Below are 15,024 nucleotides of genomic sequence, written 5' to 3' on the forward strand. Positions count from 1 at the left end.
CTTTAGAAAGGATTCACTTTCATTCACTTTATTTCCGATGAAATAATAATGAAATGTTTCTGGGTGTTGTAATACATCTACAGAACAGAAAGATCTATTCCAAATACTATAATCTGCTTGGGATTTTCACACTAAAAGTCACAGTTATCTATTCTTTCATTGGACATTCAGACCCTTTCATATAACAGTAATTTGCATAAACTTGAGGTAGAGTAAATGTAGAATCTTAGAGCAGGTAGGCCTACTATTGTTGACGACAAGGATCCAGAAAGATCGATATACGCTACTATATAAAGGGGAAACTTACTTCAGGGGAGGTCAATCGGTCAGTCATTGTTCACGTTAGGTTGATCATTGTTTCACATAGCCATTGTTTTAAGCATTCAGTATTTGATTATTATTATTATTATGCAATATATTATTGATCTCCTTTACTATTTTTCAACTATATTAGTTAATGCTTGACAAGTTATCATTGTGATTTATACTTTGGATTATATATTCTCTTGATTTGAGTTTGAAGAAAACTAGAATGGTGAACATACTGTAAGCCTGCCCTACACAATCCTCAAAATAGGAAGAGTATTGTTGTATTATATAAGATAAGATAAGATAACTTATCGAAGGGAGTGGACGGGGAAAATCGTAGGTCTAATCACAGACCTATATATGTATATATATGTAGTATAATATATATATAGGTCTGTGGGTAAAGTCTAGTGTGCAGGAATTTTTTGTTTGTTTGTTTCGTTTTACAAAGGGATTCAAGTTTTTTACAAAAACGCGCGACTTGACAATCATTGTAAACAACATAGATCTTCAACAAGTACGAAATAAAGCCTTTACCTTCTTTCGCTATCTAGATCTAGACTTAGAAATTAGATCTAGATCTAGAGTCTATATTCTAATACTAATAGACTCTAGTAGTCTAGATCAAAAGATAATATTGATTAGAAATTAATTAGATTTCAACTATAATTATATAATAATCTAGATCTAGATTATTTCTAGCAGTAGTCATCTCTTATCTCTACTGTCAGTAGTACTGATTATGACAATCATGATGATGCCAGGGCCCAGTGTCAGTGATGGTCTGATCTAATCAGTCTTTTTTTATCAGACTAATCAATTCTAATCTAGATCATAGACTAGATCATAGATTGATAGATCCATCATCCAGTTCGGCTGTTGTCTGTTGATCCAGGCCAGTACTGGCAGTTGAGTAGATCATACTAGATGGATACTGATAGTGAGTATGACTCTGAGCAGTAGCCTCACTCAGTAGGTAGGCAGTACTGTCTACTGACTGTCAGTGTCACTAGAATCTATAAAAAAAATAGGATCTAGATATAGGCTTATATAAATAGCCTAGATCTAGTACTAACGTAACTGCATAAACTGTAAATATTACATTCTAACGCAATAGTCAATAGTTTATAGCCTCAATTATCAATAGGCACTATATCTATAATCTATTAGATTGATTATGTTTTATAATAGATATATAATGACAATAATGTGTCTTGTTTTTGGAGATCTATAAATGTAATAGTTGGCAGAGACTTAACTAAACTTTTGGCTCTTTGGGGGGACCGATTTCAATGGAGACATCTTGTCTGGACAGCTATATTTGCATCCTGTTCCCAACTGGTAACTGCTGTGGAACTGTGTTTACAATTATGCATTACACATTACATTAAAAAGATCTTAATCAAAATCATAATATTAGTAAGTTTATTTATATAGTGCTGTTAACTAACATAGTGTAGGCTTAAGACGCTATTCTAAATCGGTTTTGAACAGGTTATGCTCTTTTTGAATATATCTGTTGTTTGTTTGAGCTTAATGGATAGACAATTCCAAACCTTTGGTACACAAAAATTGCACAAAATGTAACTTTTGAAGTAAGAACACAGCACAACTAGAAACATCCTATCCGTCATCTTGAATCTAAAATTAAAGCAGAACTTGAAAAGAATATGAGATAGAAAAAAAAAAAGGAAAGTAGTGGCCAAAAGATATTTATAAATGAATGATTTGAATGTTACATTGTTTAGTGTAATCAGGTTTAGCCTAAATGTAAGAACACAGCACAACTAGAAACATCCATTCCGTCATCTTGAATCTAAAATTAAAGCAGAACTTGAAAAGAATATAAGATAGAAAAAAAAAAAGGAAAGTAGTGGCCAAAAGATATTTATAAATGAATGATTTGAATGTTACATTGTTTAGTGTAATCAGGTTTAGCCTAAATGTAAAGAGAAAATTGTTGTCATTTTTAGTAAAGCTAAAAGAAACTTTTATTGTATTAAAAAAAAAATTATTTGTTTAAAAATTACTTAAGTATAGTGAATCTTTCATCCTATACCATGCTAAGTTTGCTATTGTCCATTCTTTTTAGTGGACCTGTGGGGACGGGGCATCAAACAGAAGGATTCTGTGCCGCCTAAAGCAGCAAACACAATTCAGCTTTAGTCTGAATTCAAACTTGAGCCCCCCCTTGTTCGGTAGCAAAGTGGTTAATGCCACTCAGCCTGACACCTCACATGTTAGTGACATCTTGGTATGGTTTGTATTAACTTATTTATGAATACATCTACAGGCTGTTTGGAATCTTTGCAAGATTTTCTCAATGCTGACTCAGACAGCAGTGATGAGGACAACGACAAAGCTGGAGATATGAAGACCGGAGTAGCGTGTACGTTTTTATATGAGTTATTTATATACGAGTTATTTATTCATAACTATATCACATTCATAATTATCTCTTTTTACTTCACCTGATATCCAATTTCTTTGATTAACTAATCTTTGTAGCTTGACCTAGAAGCAAACTTTTTAATATACCATTATTTTTATATTTTTTACATTTTCTTACACATGAAAAACTAAAAAAACAAAATCAATAACAATGAATCTTCTACAACCAAACACTTTCAACTCAACAATTATAGTTTCTCTGCTGAGTATATTTGTAGATGTTTTAAGCTTACGTAATCAGAAATAAATTACACAATTTGGATGTTTATTTATTTGTTTGGTTTTTCTTAACATATTGTCTGTTTGTCTTTTATTTTTTAACAGGTCCTGGAGAATCAGAAATTCTTGCAAGTTTGATAGAAGATGATGTAAAGGAAAGTTCAGTACTAGGTTCCAGAGGTAAAGCGATCAGTTGTTTGACTGAAAATATTTCCGGTGCCACAGAGACTAAAACATCTGTGACAATGGCCCTGTCCGGTAAATCATCAGTTATCAAACCTGAATCTGGTGACAAGGAGAAGGGTAAAGCTTCTAAAGTCAAAGTTTCAAAGTCGAAAGTGCAAACATCGGCACCTAAACTGGTTCAGAAAGAGTCCACTTCTACCAGTAATGAAATAAAACCTGAGCCTAGTCAAGTCAAGCCTGTAATGCCAGGGATCATGTCAACTCAGTCTATTCAGGAAGAAATGCTAAAGATGCAAGCTAAAATGTTGGAGCTTCAAAGAATGCTTGAGATGCAGCAGTCTCAGTTAACCCCTGTCCAATGTGATGAGAGGATGAGCAGTGTAGCAAGCACTAAACTGAGTACGAGTCCTTCTGAAACCCAGTCCTCCAAGAAAACTTCATCCACCAACATCACAACAGAGAAAGCCATCGGTGATACAGGAAATAATAACCAGCTCAAACTCCTCTCTGACGATGATCCTTGTTTTTTGACCCAAACTTCCCAGACAGCTAAAAATCAAAAAGCTCTCCCTCTGAAAAGGGCAGCCCCGATGCCCAAGTCAAAGCCAAGTAAAATGGAGGCGGAGTTATTCGGCGATAGTGACAGTGACTGGGAAGGGTTAGACGGAGAAGATAAAAGAAATTTGTCAGAAGCCGGCCGTGACATTAAGAGGATCATGCACTCCTCTGAGAAGAAACGGGAAGCTCATCAGCCCAAGTTTGAACTAAGCGAGCCTCTTGGTGCTAAATCCACGTCATGGCGATCCACTTGTAAAGTTGAAGCCGAGGAGCAAAGGTACGTGAACAAAATGCTAGACAAGAAAGAAAAGGTGGAGAAAAATGTTTTACAGTGTAAAACGTCATCTACTAGCCAGGCACAAGCGGCAGCGCCTGTGGCGGAAAATGAAAAAGTGTACGTTGATGAGTTTTCTAAAATAAGAATCGTAAATCCTCTTATTTCCTCGTCCTTAATGAAAATGCGAATGGAAGGCCGAAAGTTAGTCGGAGTTTCCAAAATTCATCTTAAGCTGAAAACTCCAGACTTGCAAGGCGATTGGGTTACAATAGCTGTCATAGTGGGCAAAACAGATGCCAAGTCTTCAAGTTCCGGTAAACCTTATTGTATATGGAAGCTGAATGATCTTGAAGACCATGAAAACTCTGTGAGTTTCTTTCTGTTTGGGGAAGTGCACAAACATCTGTGGAAGACAGACTTGGGTACAGTAGTTGGAGTTCTCAACCCATCCATCATGGAATCCATGGAGAAAAATAACAGCGAGCCTGCCTTCACCATAAAAAATGCCAATCAACTGATGATCATGGGCAGGTCCAAAGATTTGGGTTGGTGCGCAGCCAGAACCAAGACTGGCAACAAATGTGTTAAGTTCATCAACAAAAAGTATGGAGAATTCTGCTCATATCATGTAGCTGCTGCATACCGAAAGGTGTCCTCAAAAAGGCTTGAACTCCATGGCAGTGTGAATGGTATAAAACCTAAGTCATTTGAAAAAAAGGTTTTTGCCAAAGATTGTGCATATATTTACGGCGGAAACACCTACGTCCCAAACAGCAGCCAAAAAGAGAAAAAAAATGGAATCACTCTTAAAAAACTCCAACAGAACCTGTTGGGTCAAGGAAAGCAGCAGAAAGTCAACACTCTTACTATCAGTGATATTAAGTCCGAGCCTACGACAGTGAAGCCATCTGTGCACGACGATAAGGCTATTTTTATGGACTTAATTAGTATTCCCAGCCCGGGATCCATGAATCTTGTGGCCTACTTAAAGAAGAATGAGGGAAAACCTGGCACAACAAGCACACCCCTGCCAAGCAAAGCTGTAGAAAGCATCACCGCCAAAGACCTCATCAAGCAGCACAGACAGGTCATGCAGCGGAAATTGGCAGAGAAGAAAAAAGCATCAGAACTTCTGCTGGCCAGTGGTCAGGTGTCATCGTCTGCCACAGCTGTTGAAAGCATCACTGACCCTTTGAAGGAAATTCCTAAGCTAGGTAAAGGCTTTTACTCTGGTCAGCAGATCTCACTTGATGTTAAGAGCCGAACATTAACTGTAGCTGATCGAACTAAGGTAAAGTAACTGTTTATATTTAAAAATTTGTTAATGACTGAATTTAATTACGATGAACAAACTAAAACCATCAATCCTCTGGAGACTGCATGTATTTTACAGGACAGGTTAAAGTGTTAAGAACAGGAGGATTATAAGGTTTTGTTTCACATTTAGTTTTTCAATGAGTTAATCTTGTATATCTTTATTGTAACCCCTTGAAGATATCACTGACTATTTTTACTAGTATTTCATGCTTTGCACATTTCACATTATGTAGGCTACAAATTACATTTTCTAAATATTTTTGTCAATGAGTTAAAAAAAAGTAATTTAATAAAAAAAATAATTTTTCTTTGCAAAATAAGTGATTCATTTCAAAAAATTTCAGAGCAGTAACTTCAGTAAATATCTTCTATTTGGTTATTTCAATGGTTGGAGAAAGATTCCATTTCATTTTAATATATATATAAATATATATATAAATATATGAAATGAAACTGTAGTTTCATTCACCATACTTATGAATTTAATATTATTATGGAATAATAGATAAAATTTGTAATGAACATGTTGTAAAAAAATCTGTAATTAACTTGTATAATAATAATAATACTAATAAGGCTTGTCTTCGAGTTTGCGAAGAATAATGAGGAATGCAGTATTTCCCATGGCTACACAGTCCTAGCTGTGACCTACATATTTTGCCACATCCAGGGCAAGCATAACCATTGTTTGACGGTGGTCAGTTAAGATTTTCTTTTCGCCTTCTGCGTCTGTCCTCAGCAGTGGACTTTCTTTTGGTCTCAAATGTGTATCCCATGGCCTTTGTGAGTAACCTCCAACTGTTGTGTCCGAGGCCGCAAGCTGCCAGGTACCAATAGAATACTATAAATCATTTTTACAAGTATTAAAGCACCTTGACTGACAAAAAATTATCAATATAAAAAAAAATGCGCTATAAACAATGGCCCATAACTACTATTCAATGACCACACCAATGATCAATGACCTTAAAATCTTGTCTTGTTTTTATTTTATAGTCTTCTATATAGATCGTGTGTGGTGCCCCAACGGATATCAGACTAAAGGATAGGGGAAGATGAAGTCTTCTAAATAGACATCTTGAGGATTACTTAACTCTTTCTCTCCGTAATTATTTTTCCACATATTTTAAGGAATTCTTCATTAAGCTCCTTACTATTTCACTACTCTGTCTTGATTAAGCTTCAATTGTTTTGTTGTTTATCATAAAATGTTGTATTTGGTATAGAATTAAAAGTGAATGGATGCTCTTTTTTATATAACACAAAGTCAAGTTTAAAAAATTAAACATTAATTTAATTTAATGGGGTCAATTCAACGATGGTATCGTCGACTAGGAGAGAATGAGTTAATTCTTGACTTTTCCTTGGAACTTTCTTTGAAATATTTTGTTCTATATTTTTTTCTTACCAAGCTGCCCATTTGTTACAGAATATAGAAAGTTTAGGGTTTTACCTGATGTTTCTTTAACCAATAATGGAGTGGTTTACACAATTTCAACGTGCTGCGACAAAATATGCATTGATTCTGTACAGTAAAGTAAGAAAAAGAAGATGCATAGATTTCCACTGTAGTTCATCATTAACAATTGAACTCATTTAATAAACCCTCAACAATGTTTTACTTATTAAGATTTAATTGATGGATGATTTCTTGTTTACAGTTAAAAGCTCTGGCCACCATTAAAAGTAAAGGTGGTCTCAAAGTGGAGGATCCAAATGCTGTGAAAAAAACAGAAGGCATTGACGCTGAGAAAATCAGGAAGAGGCTTTCTGAGGACACTGGTATGTTGATATTTGGTAGAATTATAAACTTAGTTGCTAATTATATTCTTGAGGATCCTTTTAAAAGTTGAAAGTGAATATCCAAAATGTGACATGTTTTTAGAAAAACATGACTAGGCTCTTTGGCTGTTATAACAATGAATTATAAATGATTATTGATACCTAAAATTGCAAAAAAACATAGCACAGGAAAATAATATATTTTAAATGTTTGTTTTGTCAAAAAAATACATAGAAACTCAAGAATTGCCTGATTTGCCTTGCCTGATTTGCCTTTCACCTGCATGGAAACAATATGACAATAATGGTAGAGTACTGCCTGATTTAGACACCTTGTTACAGTACATATGAGGATAAAGGAGTTGTTATTAAACCTCTTCACAGTTACAAATGTGAAAAGAGACTTTGAAGTTACAATATATCCCATTTACTTGGACCAGCTGCTTATTTTGACAATTTGTTAAGTGCCAAAATCATGTTCTAACGGAATCTGTTCAATTTATCAGATCAGCTGGTTATTATCACATTCTGTTATGGTCTAATTAGCTGAATTACATTTACTTATTCCATCTAATATGTTCTTGTTGTTTTATATATATATATATATATATATATATATATATATATATATATATATATATATATATATATACATATGTTAATTTTGGCAGACAAAAACTTACCATCATCAACCAGCTCATTAAGTTTGCCAGGAAATAAGGCAGCTGAACCACCCAAGAAAAAACCCAGACTTCTGGGTAATGTGGACCTCAACTCTGAGGAAGTTAAAAAAATTCTTAAAGCCAAATCTAAGCACAAAGGAGCACTAGCAGAGGTGAGGCAATTAGCTTTTCTTTTCAACTGTAGTATTTATGTAATACAAAAAAAAATAGTCTGTTGAATTATTGGGGCACCACACGTGATCTGTCTGTTGTCTTTTTTTATCCCTCTCTGTTTGCCTTGAATCTCTTAATGACAGGCCCTTACATTCTTCCTATCGCTTTCTCTGTCTGCCTCTTCTTTTTCCTGGTACTATTCCCTGAAGAAAGGTTTTTGTTAGTCCAGAAGAACTTTTGATATGGCCATAAAGGTTTAGTCTTTGTTTGTCATCGAGCTGAATAGCCAATGGGATCTTGTTCCGAATCTCATCATTTCATTATTACTGTTCTGTTATCTGACACTGTGAAACTGTTCTGTTAACGTGCCCCATTCATTTGATCACTTTTTATTTTATGCATATTTAAAAATACATTATGATCTATTTTCTTCCTAAAACAAAATACAGGCTGAAGCTGAAAGAGAAGAAGTTTATTTCAATGAGTTGGAAAAGAAAGAAAGAATGGAAGAAAAGTTACAAACAGTAACATCTATTGAGATTACAGTTGTCACATGCAAACAGGTAGTAAGCTATTTAATATATGTGACTGATTTCAGTAGTTACCTTCAAGAACCAGAACTCTGTTTCATCTAAATGAAATGATACAATAACATAAGTATGCTTGGGACATAATACTATTGTCTTGGATGAAAAGTGTATTAGATTGTATGATAGAAGACATATTTTTATTTGGCCATAGAGACAGTGTTACCGAGATATTTTTATGTCACCATAGAGAAGTGTTACTGACATATTTTTGTCTACACAGATAAGCCCAGTTTCCTGGGGTTGGATTAAGTTCACTTTTGACTCTCTTCCTCTGTCTTTTTTTTTTTTGGTGTTTGCTTTCCTTTTGATAATGATAATCATTGTCTTTATTGTCCATAAGGAAATTTGTCTTACAAAATGTGCATCAGGTTGTTGTTGTTTTTTACCAATGACCTTACAAGCAGCATTTAGGACTTTATGAAGTTATTTTTATTGACAAATGTTTCCCAGAACAGTGCCAACATCCTTTACTCCCTCCATAAATGTTAAGTTAACAAAAATTGCCCACAACCAGGATTTGAACTTAACACCTTCTATTTAGTAGCCAAAGGTTTTACACCTTAACCATAGCATGCTTAACACAGATCATTAAAAAAAAAAGTTACCTCAAAAAAGATTATTACGTCCTACGCTTGTCCCTATGTCAATCCATTCTATTGCTCTAATAGTACTAGGAAAGAAGGAGTATTTGTACAAATTTGTCCTAGCATGTGGAACAAGGAATGTACATTTGTTTCGTAAACTTTTTGATGTGTTATTTAATTGTATTGATGATTATCTTTATTTTCTCAGTGTCACTACACAGCACAGTCTGCACTTGACTCGTGTAAAAAAGAGAATCACACACTTGTCTCAAGCAAAGCAAAGAAACGATTCTTCGTTTGCAAAAAGTGCAAGCACAGGACGCATGTGATTGGAGAAAAATTTCCCACAGCAGCCTGCAGGTTGGTCCAGTCTTTTTATTTTACCGCTGCATTATATTAGGTCAAAAGTAAAAATAAAAGTAAAGTTCCCCTTTCAGACCTTGCTATCTAAAGGACAGATGATGTTAAGGTCATCTTTTTCTTTGGCCAACGGTTAACAAGCAGGGTGTCATAAGGCCAACACAACGACCAGCCGCCTTTACTTTGCCCAACTAAATTCAGGTACCCATTAAAGTTGGATGGACTCACGGGTGCCCTAAAAATCCTGAAATTCCAAATCCAGTCTTCGACAAGATTGGACCCCGTGTTCAGAAGCCAAACTTAAACACTCCACCATCATGCTCCACAGGTCTAAAGTAAAAGTAACTTTCTAGTCTTGTAAGCTGAAATTCCATGTATCAATCTTCCAAAAATACATTTGTTGATAGTCTGCATCGGAAAGCCACAGACATGTAGTCCAACACTCACTTGTAGACATATTGCTTGATTAACTTGATATAGAAGCTTGAAAACTTCTTTTTTCAACTAAACTTGATTTTATTTAACAAATATATTAAACTTTCAGAAAAATTTGAAAACACATTTAATTACAGGAGATCAAATGTGTTAAACAATGTACTCCAACTCACTTCAAAATTGTTGCTTTTGAACATACAAATATCACACATGGTTCAATCTTTATTGTCTGTCGGATTCTCTTTGCTTTTCCATTCCACCTTTTTTTTTATCCAGTCAACTGCAATAGTCCCACTAGAAGTTCATCAGATGCTTGACACAAACACATACTATGTATCAACATTTCCAATAGATGACTGCAAATTTATTGTTATACGATGTGAATGAAAGGATTTTTATTGTGGCTAACTAAAGTTATAGGCGGATGGAGTTTGGAAGCAATGTGAATGTGGGTATTGGCAGTAGATTTATACTTGTACATTCGCTAATCCAGTACTTGGGAGGGAGGGGGATTTTTAAATATTGTTAAAAAATGTATCATTCATTAGTTATTGAGAACAAAAGATGACCACTTTGTCATACAGGGGGCTGAGGGCTTAGCACTGGGGTTTTATGCCTCCTCATGTGGCTGGTGAGACCTATGTGAGCCTGGAATGTTCGGCTGCACACTGGGCAGGTTATTCCAGCTAGAGCTTGTGTCATTGGCCTTGCTTTTCTTCTGCAAGCGTTGTCCTCTTTTCCTCAGCAACCTGTGCGTCAGTTTTCACAGCGCGACGCCATGATGCTCTGTCATGTGCCTCTGTCTCCCATTTGGCTGGGTCTATGCTGAACGCCTTTGAGGGTGTCCCTGAAACACTTTCTTGACCACTTTGTGAGCGCTTTCCTTCGCTAAGTTGGCCATACAAGAGTCGTTGAGGGATGCGGCGGTCTTCCATTCTGTAGACGTGTCCTGGCCATTGCAGCTGAGACTGCATCAGGATTGTGTGGATGCTTTGCAGACCCGCTCTTCGAAGGACTTCAGTGTCTGGTGTTTTGTCTTGCCATTTGACATTCAGTATTTTTCTTAGACATGTCATGTGGAAGTGGTTCAGTAAGAACAAAATAATCACTCAATCAGTTAGCTGTTTAAAGGGGAATCATCTTTTTTTTTTTTTAAACTTCTTTTATTTTAATAAATGTTGTTTTTTTCTCTTTCCAGTAAATGTGGAGTTGTCTCCTATGAAAAGACTTCTATGTACAAGGTAAGAATTATTTAAAGATCGGCAAATATACAAGTGTTCTCATTTTAATCATTTATGCCTGCATTGTTCTAGTTAATTGATTGACATTGGTATGTGATAATCTTAGTTTTCTTTTTTTTTTCTATATTTGTATTATCATAAACAAAATGCCTCTTTATATTCTGCTCAGCCATCACCCAAATTATTATTTGAATGTTGTTTATAAGTGACTTTTTTTATACCCTTCCTTTATTACTTTAACCATTTGTTTTTATTCCTAAATGTGGACAAGCCTGATGGGCTTTAACAAGAGTTTCATTTGATTTTGTTTGTATTTTATTTTCAAAGTTTGGAATGATTAATGTGTTGTAATCAATTCTTTTTTAACAATATTTTTCAGATACGTGAAGGACCCAAGCTGGAGTCAGAGGTTCTCAATATACGAGGAGATGAGATCAAGTTTCTCAACAGTTTGGACAACAAAGTTTTTCTTAACACTGTTATTGATCAGTAATTTGGCCCGGGGGTGGGGTGGGGGACCACAAACTCTATATCTCAGCACTTGTTTCAGTGAGCTAAAACTGTATCTCAGCACTTGTTTCAGTGAGCTAAGTTTAATCTCACTAGTTGTGTTTTCAAGGTAAACCTAGAAAAAACTTGAACCTGATTGAGAATTTTATTTCTGTAAGATAAAAAAAAAGACTTATCTATTGTATGGAAGTATTTTGATAAGATCATTTCAATGTATAAAGTCTTAATATATTGTCAATGTTACTGGTTGAGAGTAATTTATTTTATGTCAGTATTTATCTATTGTTATGCTTGTTATAAATAATTTTATTATCATTTTATTGATATGTGAGAATAAAGTTGACTAGACCTTTTATTATTGAAGTTCAGATTCTTAATTGTAAATGTTTATTCCTAAAAAAAGTTACATTTATCTTGTATCTTATATAGTAAGGGAGAAAGTGGTAAATATTCAAGTATCATAATAAAAATAAATTTTTGTGACCGATGAATCTATACACAAGTGAGACGTTTAATTTGTCACTAAGTTTTATACTTGCTTTTGCCAACTAGCAAATCAAACTGTACCATCCAAAAACCTAATAATATTTTTTTTATTTTCTGTTTGATCTTGTAGATCATTGTATCGTTTCGATTTGTAGTGTTTCAACGCTTACTTGTACCAGCCCCCTCCATCATACTGTTCCTTAACAAGGAACATGATGTGATAATTGGCCTCTTGCAGTTAGTGGCGGTACATCATAGGTTGTAACCCTCTATTTGGGATTAGTCACTGGCCCCCGTTCCCTGGATTGGGGAACCCAGGCTGGGTACAAGGAACTGTCTCACAATAACAGATGTGATTGGATGATCATCTGGCTGAAGGGGAACCTCCGGCCGGAAGGTTCGGTGAAGAACCATCTCTTATTTCTGGGTTGAATGCTGCCCTAATTCAACCATGCTTTACTACAAAGTTAACTGAAGCATTTAGGCTCTGGTCTTGACTGCTGCAATGCTGATATAGCAGGTTTGGCCAAGTTTGCAGCCAGTTCAGATCAGTTCTACACAAGTAGAGATTTTATTTCGCTACTACTCTCTGCCTTGCTTCATGAGTTCCCTGGAGTGCGAGAATCAATGGCCTTTCTTTGTCATCAGTTTATAATGATAGAATGACTTCATACCTGAGTCACCTGGTCACTCCATGGACAGTTGAGCTGCACTCTTCCTTCAGAGGTCGTTCCCATTGAGCGTAGGCTGATCCCATGCATAAATAAGACCAAAACATTAAGACCTGTTTAAAATATTTGTTTCCTTTTTTTTTTTTTTTTTTAAAGTTTTTTCTATGTCCCTTTACATAACATATTAAGCCTGCTTTGTGTTTGTTATGGCACTAATTAAAACAAACAAACATTTTAATTAAATACTCAAAGATAAATGCACATTTCTTATTCCACATGCTAGGACAAATTCGTATAAATTCTTCCCTAGTGCCGTTAGAGAATGGAATGGTTTGCCCGAAACAGGCAGGAAAACCAACGACTTTGCCGAGTTGAAGTCACTGATTAAAATACAACGGTTCAATTGACACAGGAAATGCGTAGCACGTTTGGACGTAATTATCTTCTCTTTTGAAGTAATGTAAGTCTTTAATTTTTAAGATAAGATAATATTAATAAACTCAATTATAAAAAGTATTTTCTTTCCAACTGAAGATTTCAAGGAACGTCTGTAGCTTATAGCCTATATAAAAAAGAGACACTAAAATAATAGATCAACCAATGCACAAAAAAAAAAAGACCATTACTCACAAGTTCATCAACTACTCTAGTACATAAAGAATACATTTGATGCGTACTAGTCTCTTTTTATTATGCATTTGACTATCCACAACTTCCCTAGTTCCATTAGAGCTAGGAACGGGTTTCTTGAATCAGCCAGGAAAACCAATGAGTTAGATTGACATGCACGACTAGACTGGACTCATGGATACGCGTAGGGTCTAATTATCGTCTGCTAAGAAGGAACGTCTGTAATTTATAAGATTGAGTTCATAAATACAAGATAATGTTTCTAAATATAGTGAGCAATTATTCTGAACAATATGAATTCAACAAATGATTTATTTTTTTTAAAAAAAAAAGGGCGTCTTATTATACTCTGTATTATCCGTGAGGAAATTTGATTTACAATTGTGCATTACAAAGAACCTAGTTGCAATCTGCCTGGTCGTGCGGTTTGCGCGCTGGACTGTCGGTTAGATCTATCGATGGTCCCGGGTTCAAACCCTGTTCGCTCCCATCCCCCGTCGTCCTGCGGGAGGTTTGGACTAGGAAGTAAGCTATCTTCAACTTTGAAGGAACATCCGAAACATGTGAAAACAAAACAAAAAATCAATTTTATGAAATTAATGCCTACCTAACTTTTTTGCTTATCACTACATAGGCCTACTGCTTTTATCATCTCATTCATGTAATATGTCATCTTGGCCATGGGATTTATCGTCTTTATATGATTGGTCATCGCAGTCACGTGTTGCTCACATGTGGCTGCTTTGAAATTAGATGGGATTATCTGGATATCCCTTCTCCCAAATGTACACAAAAAAAAAAGAGACCTGAACCTACTCAGCATACATGTTGGCCTAGGCCTGCTGCAGTGGCTGGCTATTAATGTAGGCTAATGCAAAGATATAAATCTACATCACTTTCCTTTCAGTGTGACATCGGATGTTAGTTTGTAAAAACGTTTTTATGTGTTTCGGATATTCCTTCAGAGTTGAAGATAATTAGGCTACCATTCTAGTCCGCAGGACGACGGGGGATGGCAGCGGACAGGGTTTGAACCCGGAACCATCGAGACGACCAGAGCGCTTACAGCACGACCAGGCAGCCATCCTAATTGATCATTGATTTGTCTAACTACTCCAGTACAATATGTTTTACAAGAATGACAACATGTTCGAAAATAACAGACATTTTCCGTGTAAAGTTTCGTTATCAAACTAATGTTGTGAAAGTGGTGGATTTGGTCTTAAGTGGCAACTTTTTATGTATTCCTACGGTTTAGTGGTGCTGTGTCGTGCAAAGGCTTGAATGGATTTCATTCTGCCAGAAGAATGGTATAATAATAATTCTTTAATTTTCAAGAGCGCTGTTATTCTGCAAACAAACATGGTGTAAGCGCTGTGTTAACATTACAAACTAAAAAAGGTAAAAAATGTTCCATTTTTAAAAAAATCTAACATTTATTCGTTATTAAGAGAACATTAATCGCTCCTCTATAAGTTGTATAATGGAGGTATTGTCTTTAGGAAAAAAAAAAGTTTTTCTTGTTTTAATATTTAAATTGAGCAATAACTAAGAGGCACAACTTCAAAAGTAATAAAAAAAA

General features: G+C 35.2%; 2 protein-coding genes across 2 annotated transcripts in view; both read left to right on the forward strand.

Annotated features, from left to right (window-relative positions):
• LOC106071962 (probable imidazolonepropionase) overlaps nucleotides 1-15,024 on the forward strand; it is a 207,720-nt gene that overhangs the window by 72,136 nt on the left and 120,560 nt on the right. The window lies entirely within an intron of this gene.
• Nucleotides 826-11,998, forward strand: LOC106071960 (protein MCM10 homolog). The gene is made up of 9 exons (XM_056027391.1): nucleotides 826-1,249; nucleotides 2,603-2,698; nucleotides 3,085-5,291; nucleotides 6,979-7,099; nucleotides 7,771-7,934; nucleotides 8,385-8,498; nucleotides 9,318-9,469; nucleotides 11,103-11,145; nucleotides 11,525-11,998. The coding sequence occupies exons 1-9, from the start codon at nucleotides 1,237-1,239 to the stop codon at nucleotides 11,636-11,638; spliced, it is 3,024 nt and encodes a 1,007-aa protein (XP_055883366.1). The 5' UTR covers nucleotides 826-1,236; the 3' UTR covers nucleotides 11,639-11,998.

This window comes from Biomphalaria glabrata, chromosome 4, assembly GCF_947242115.1.
Source record: "Biomphalaria glabrata chromosome 4, xgBioGlab47.1, whole genome shotgun sequence".
Taxonomy (NCBI): domain Eukaryota; kingdom Metazoa; phylum Mollusca; class Gastropoda; family Planorbidae; genus Biomphalaria; species Biomphalaria glabrata.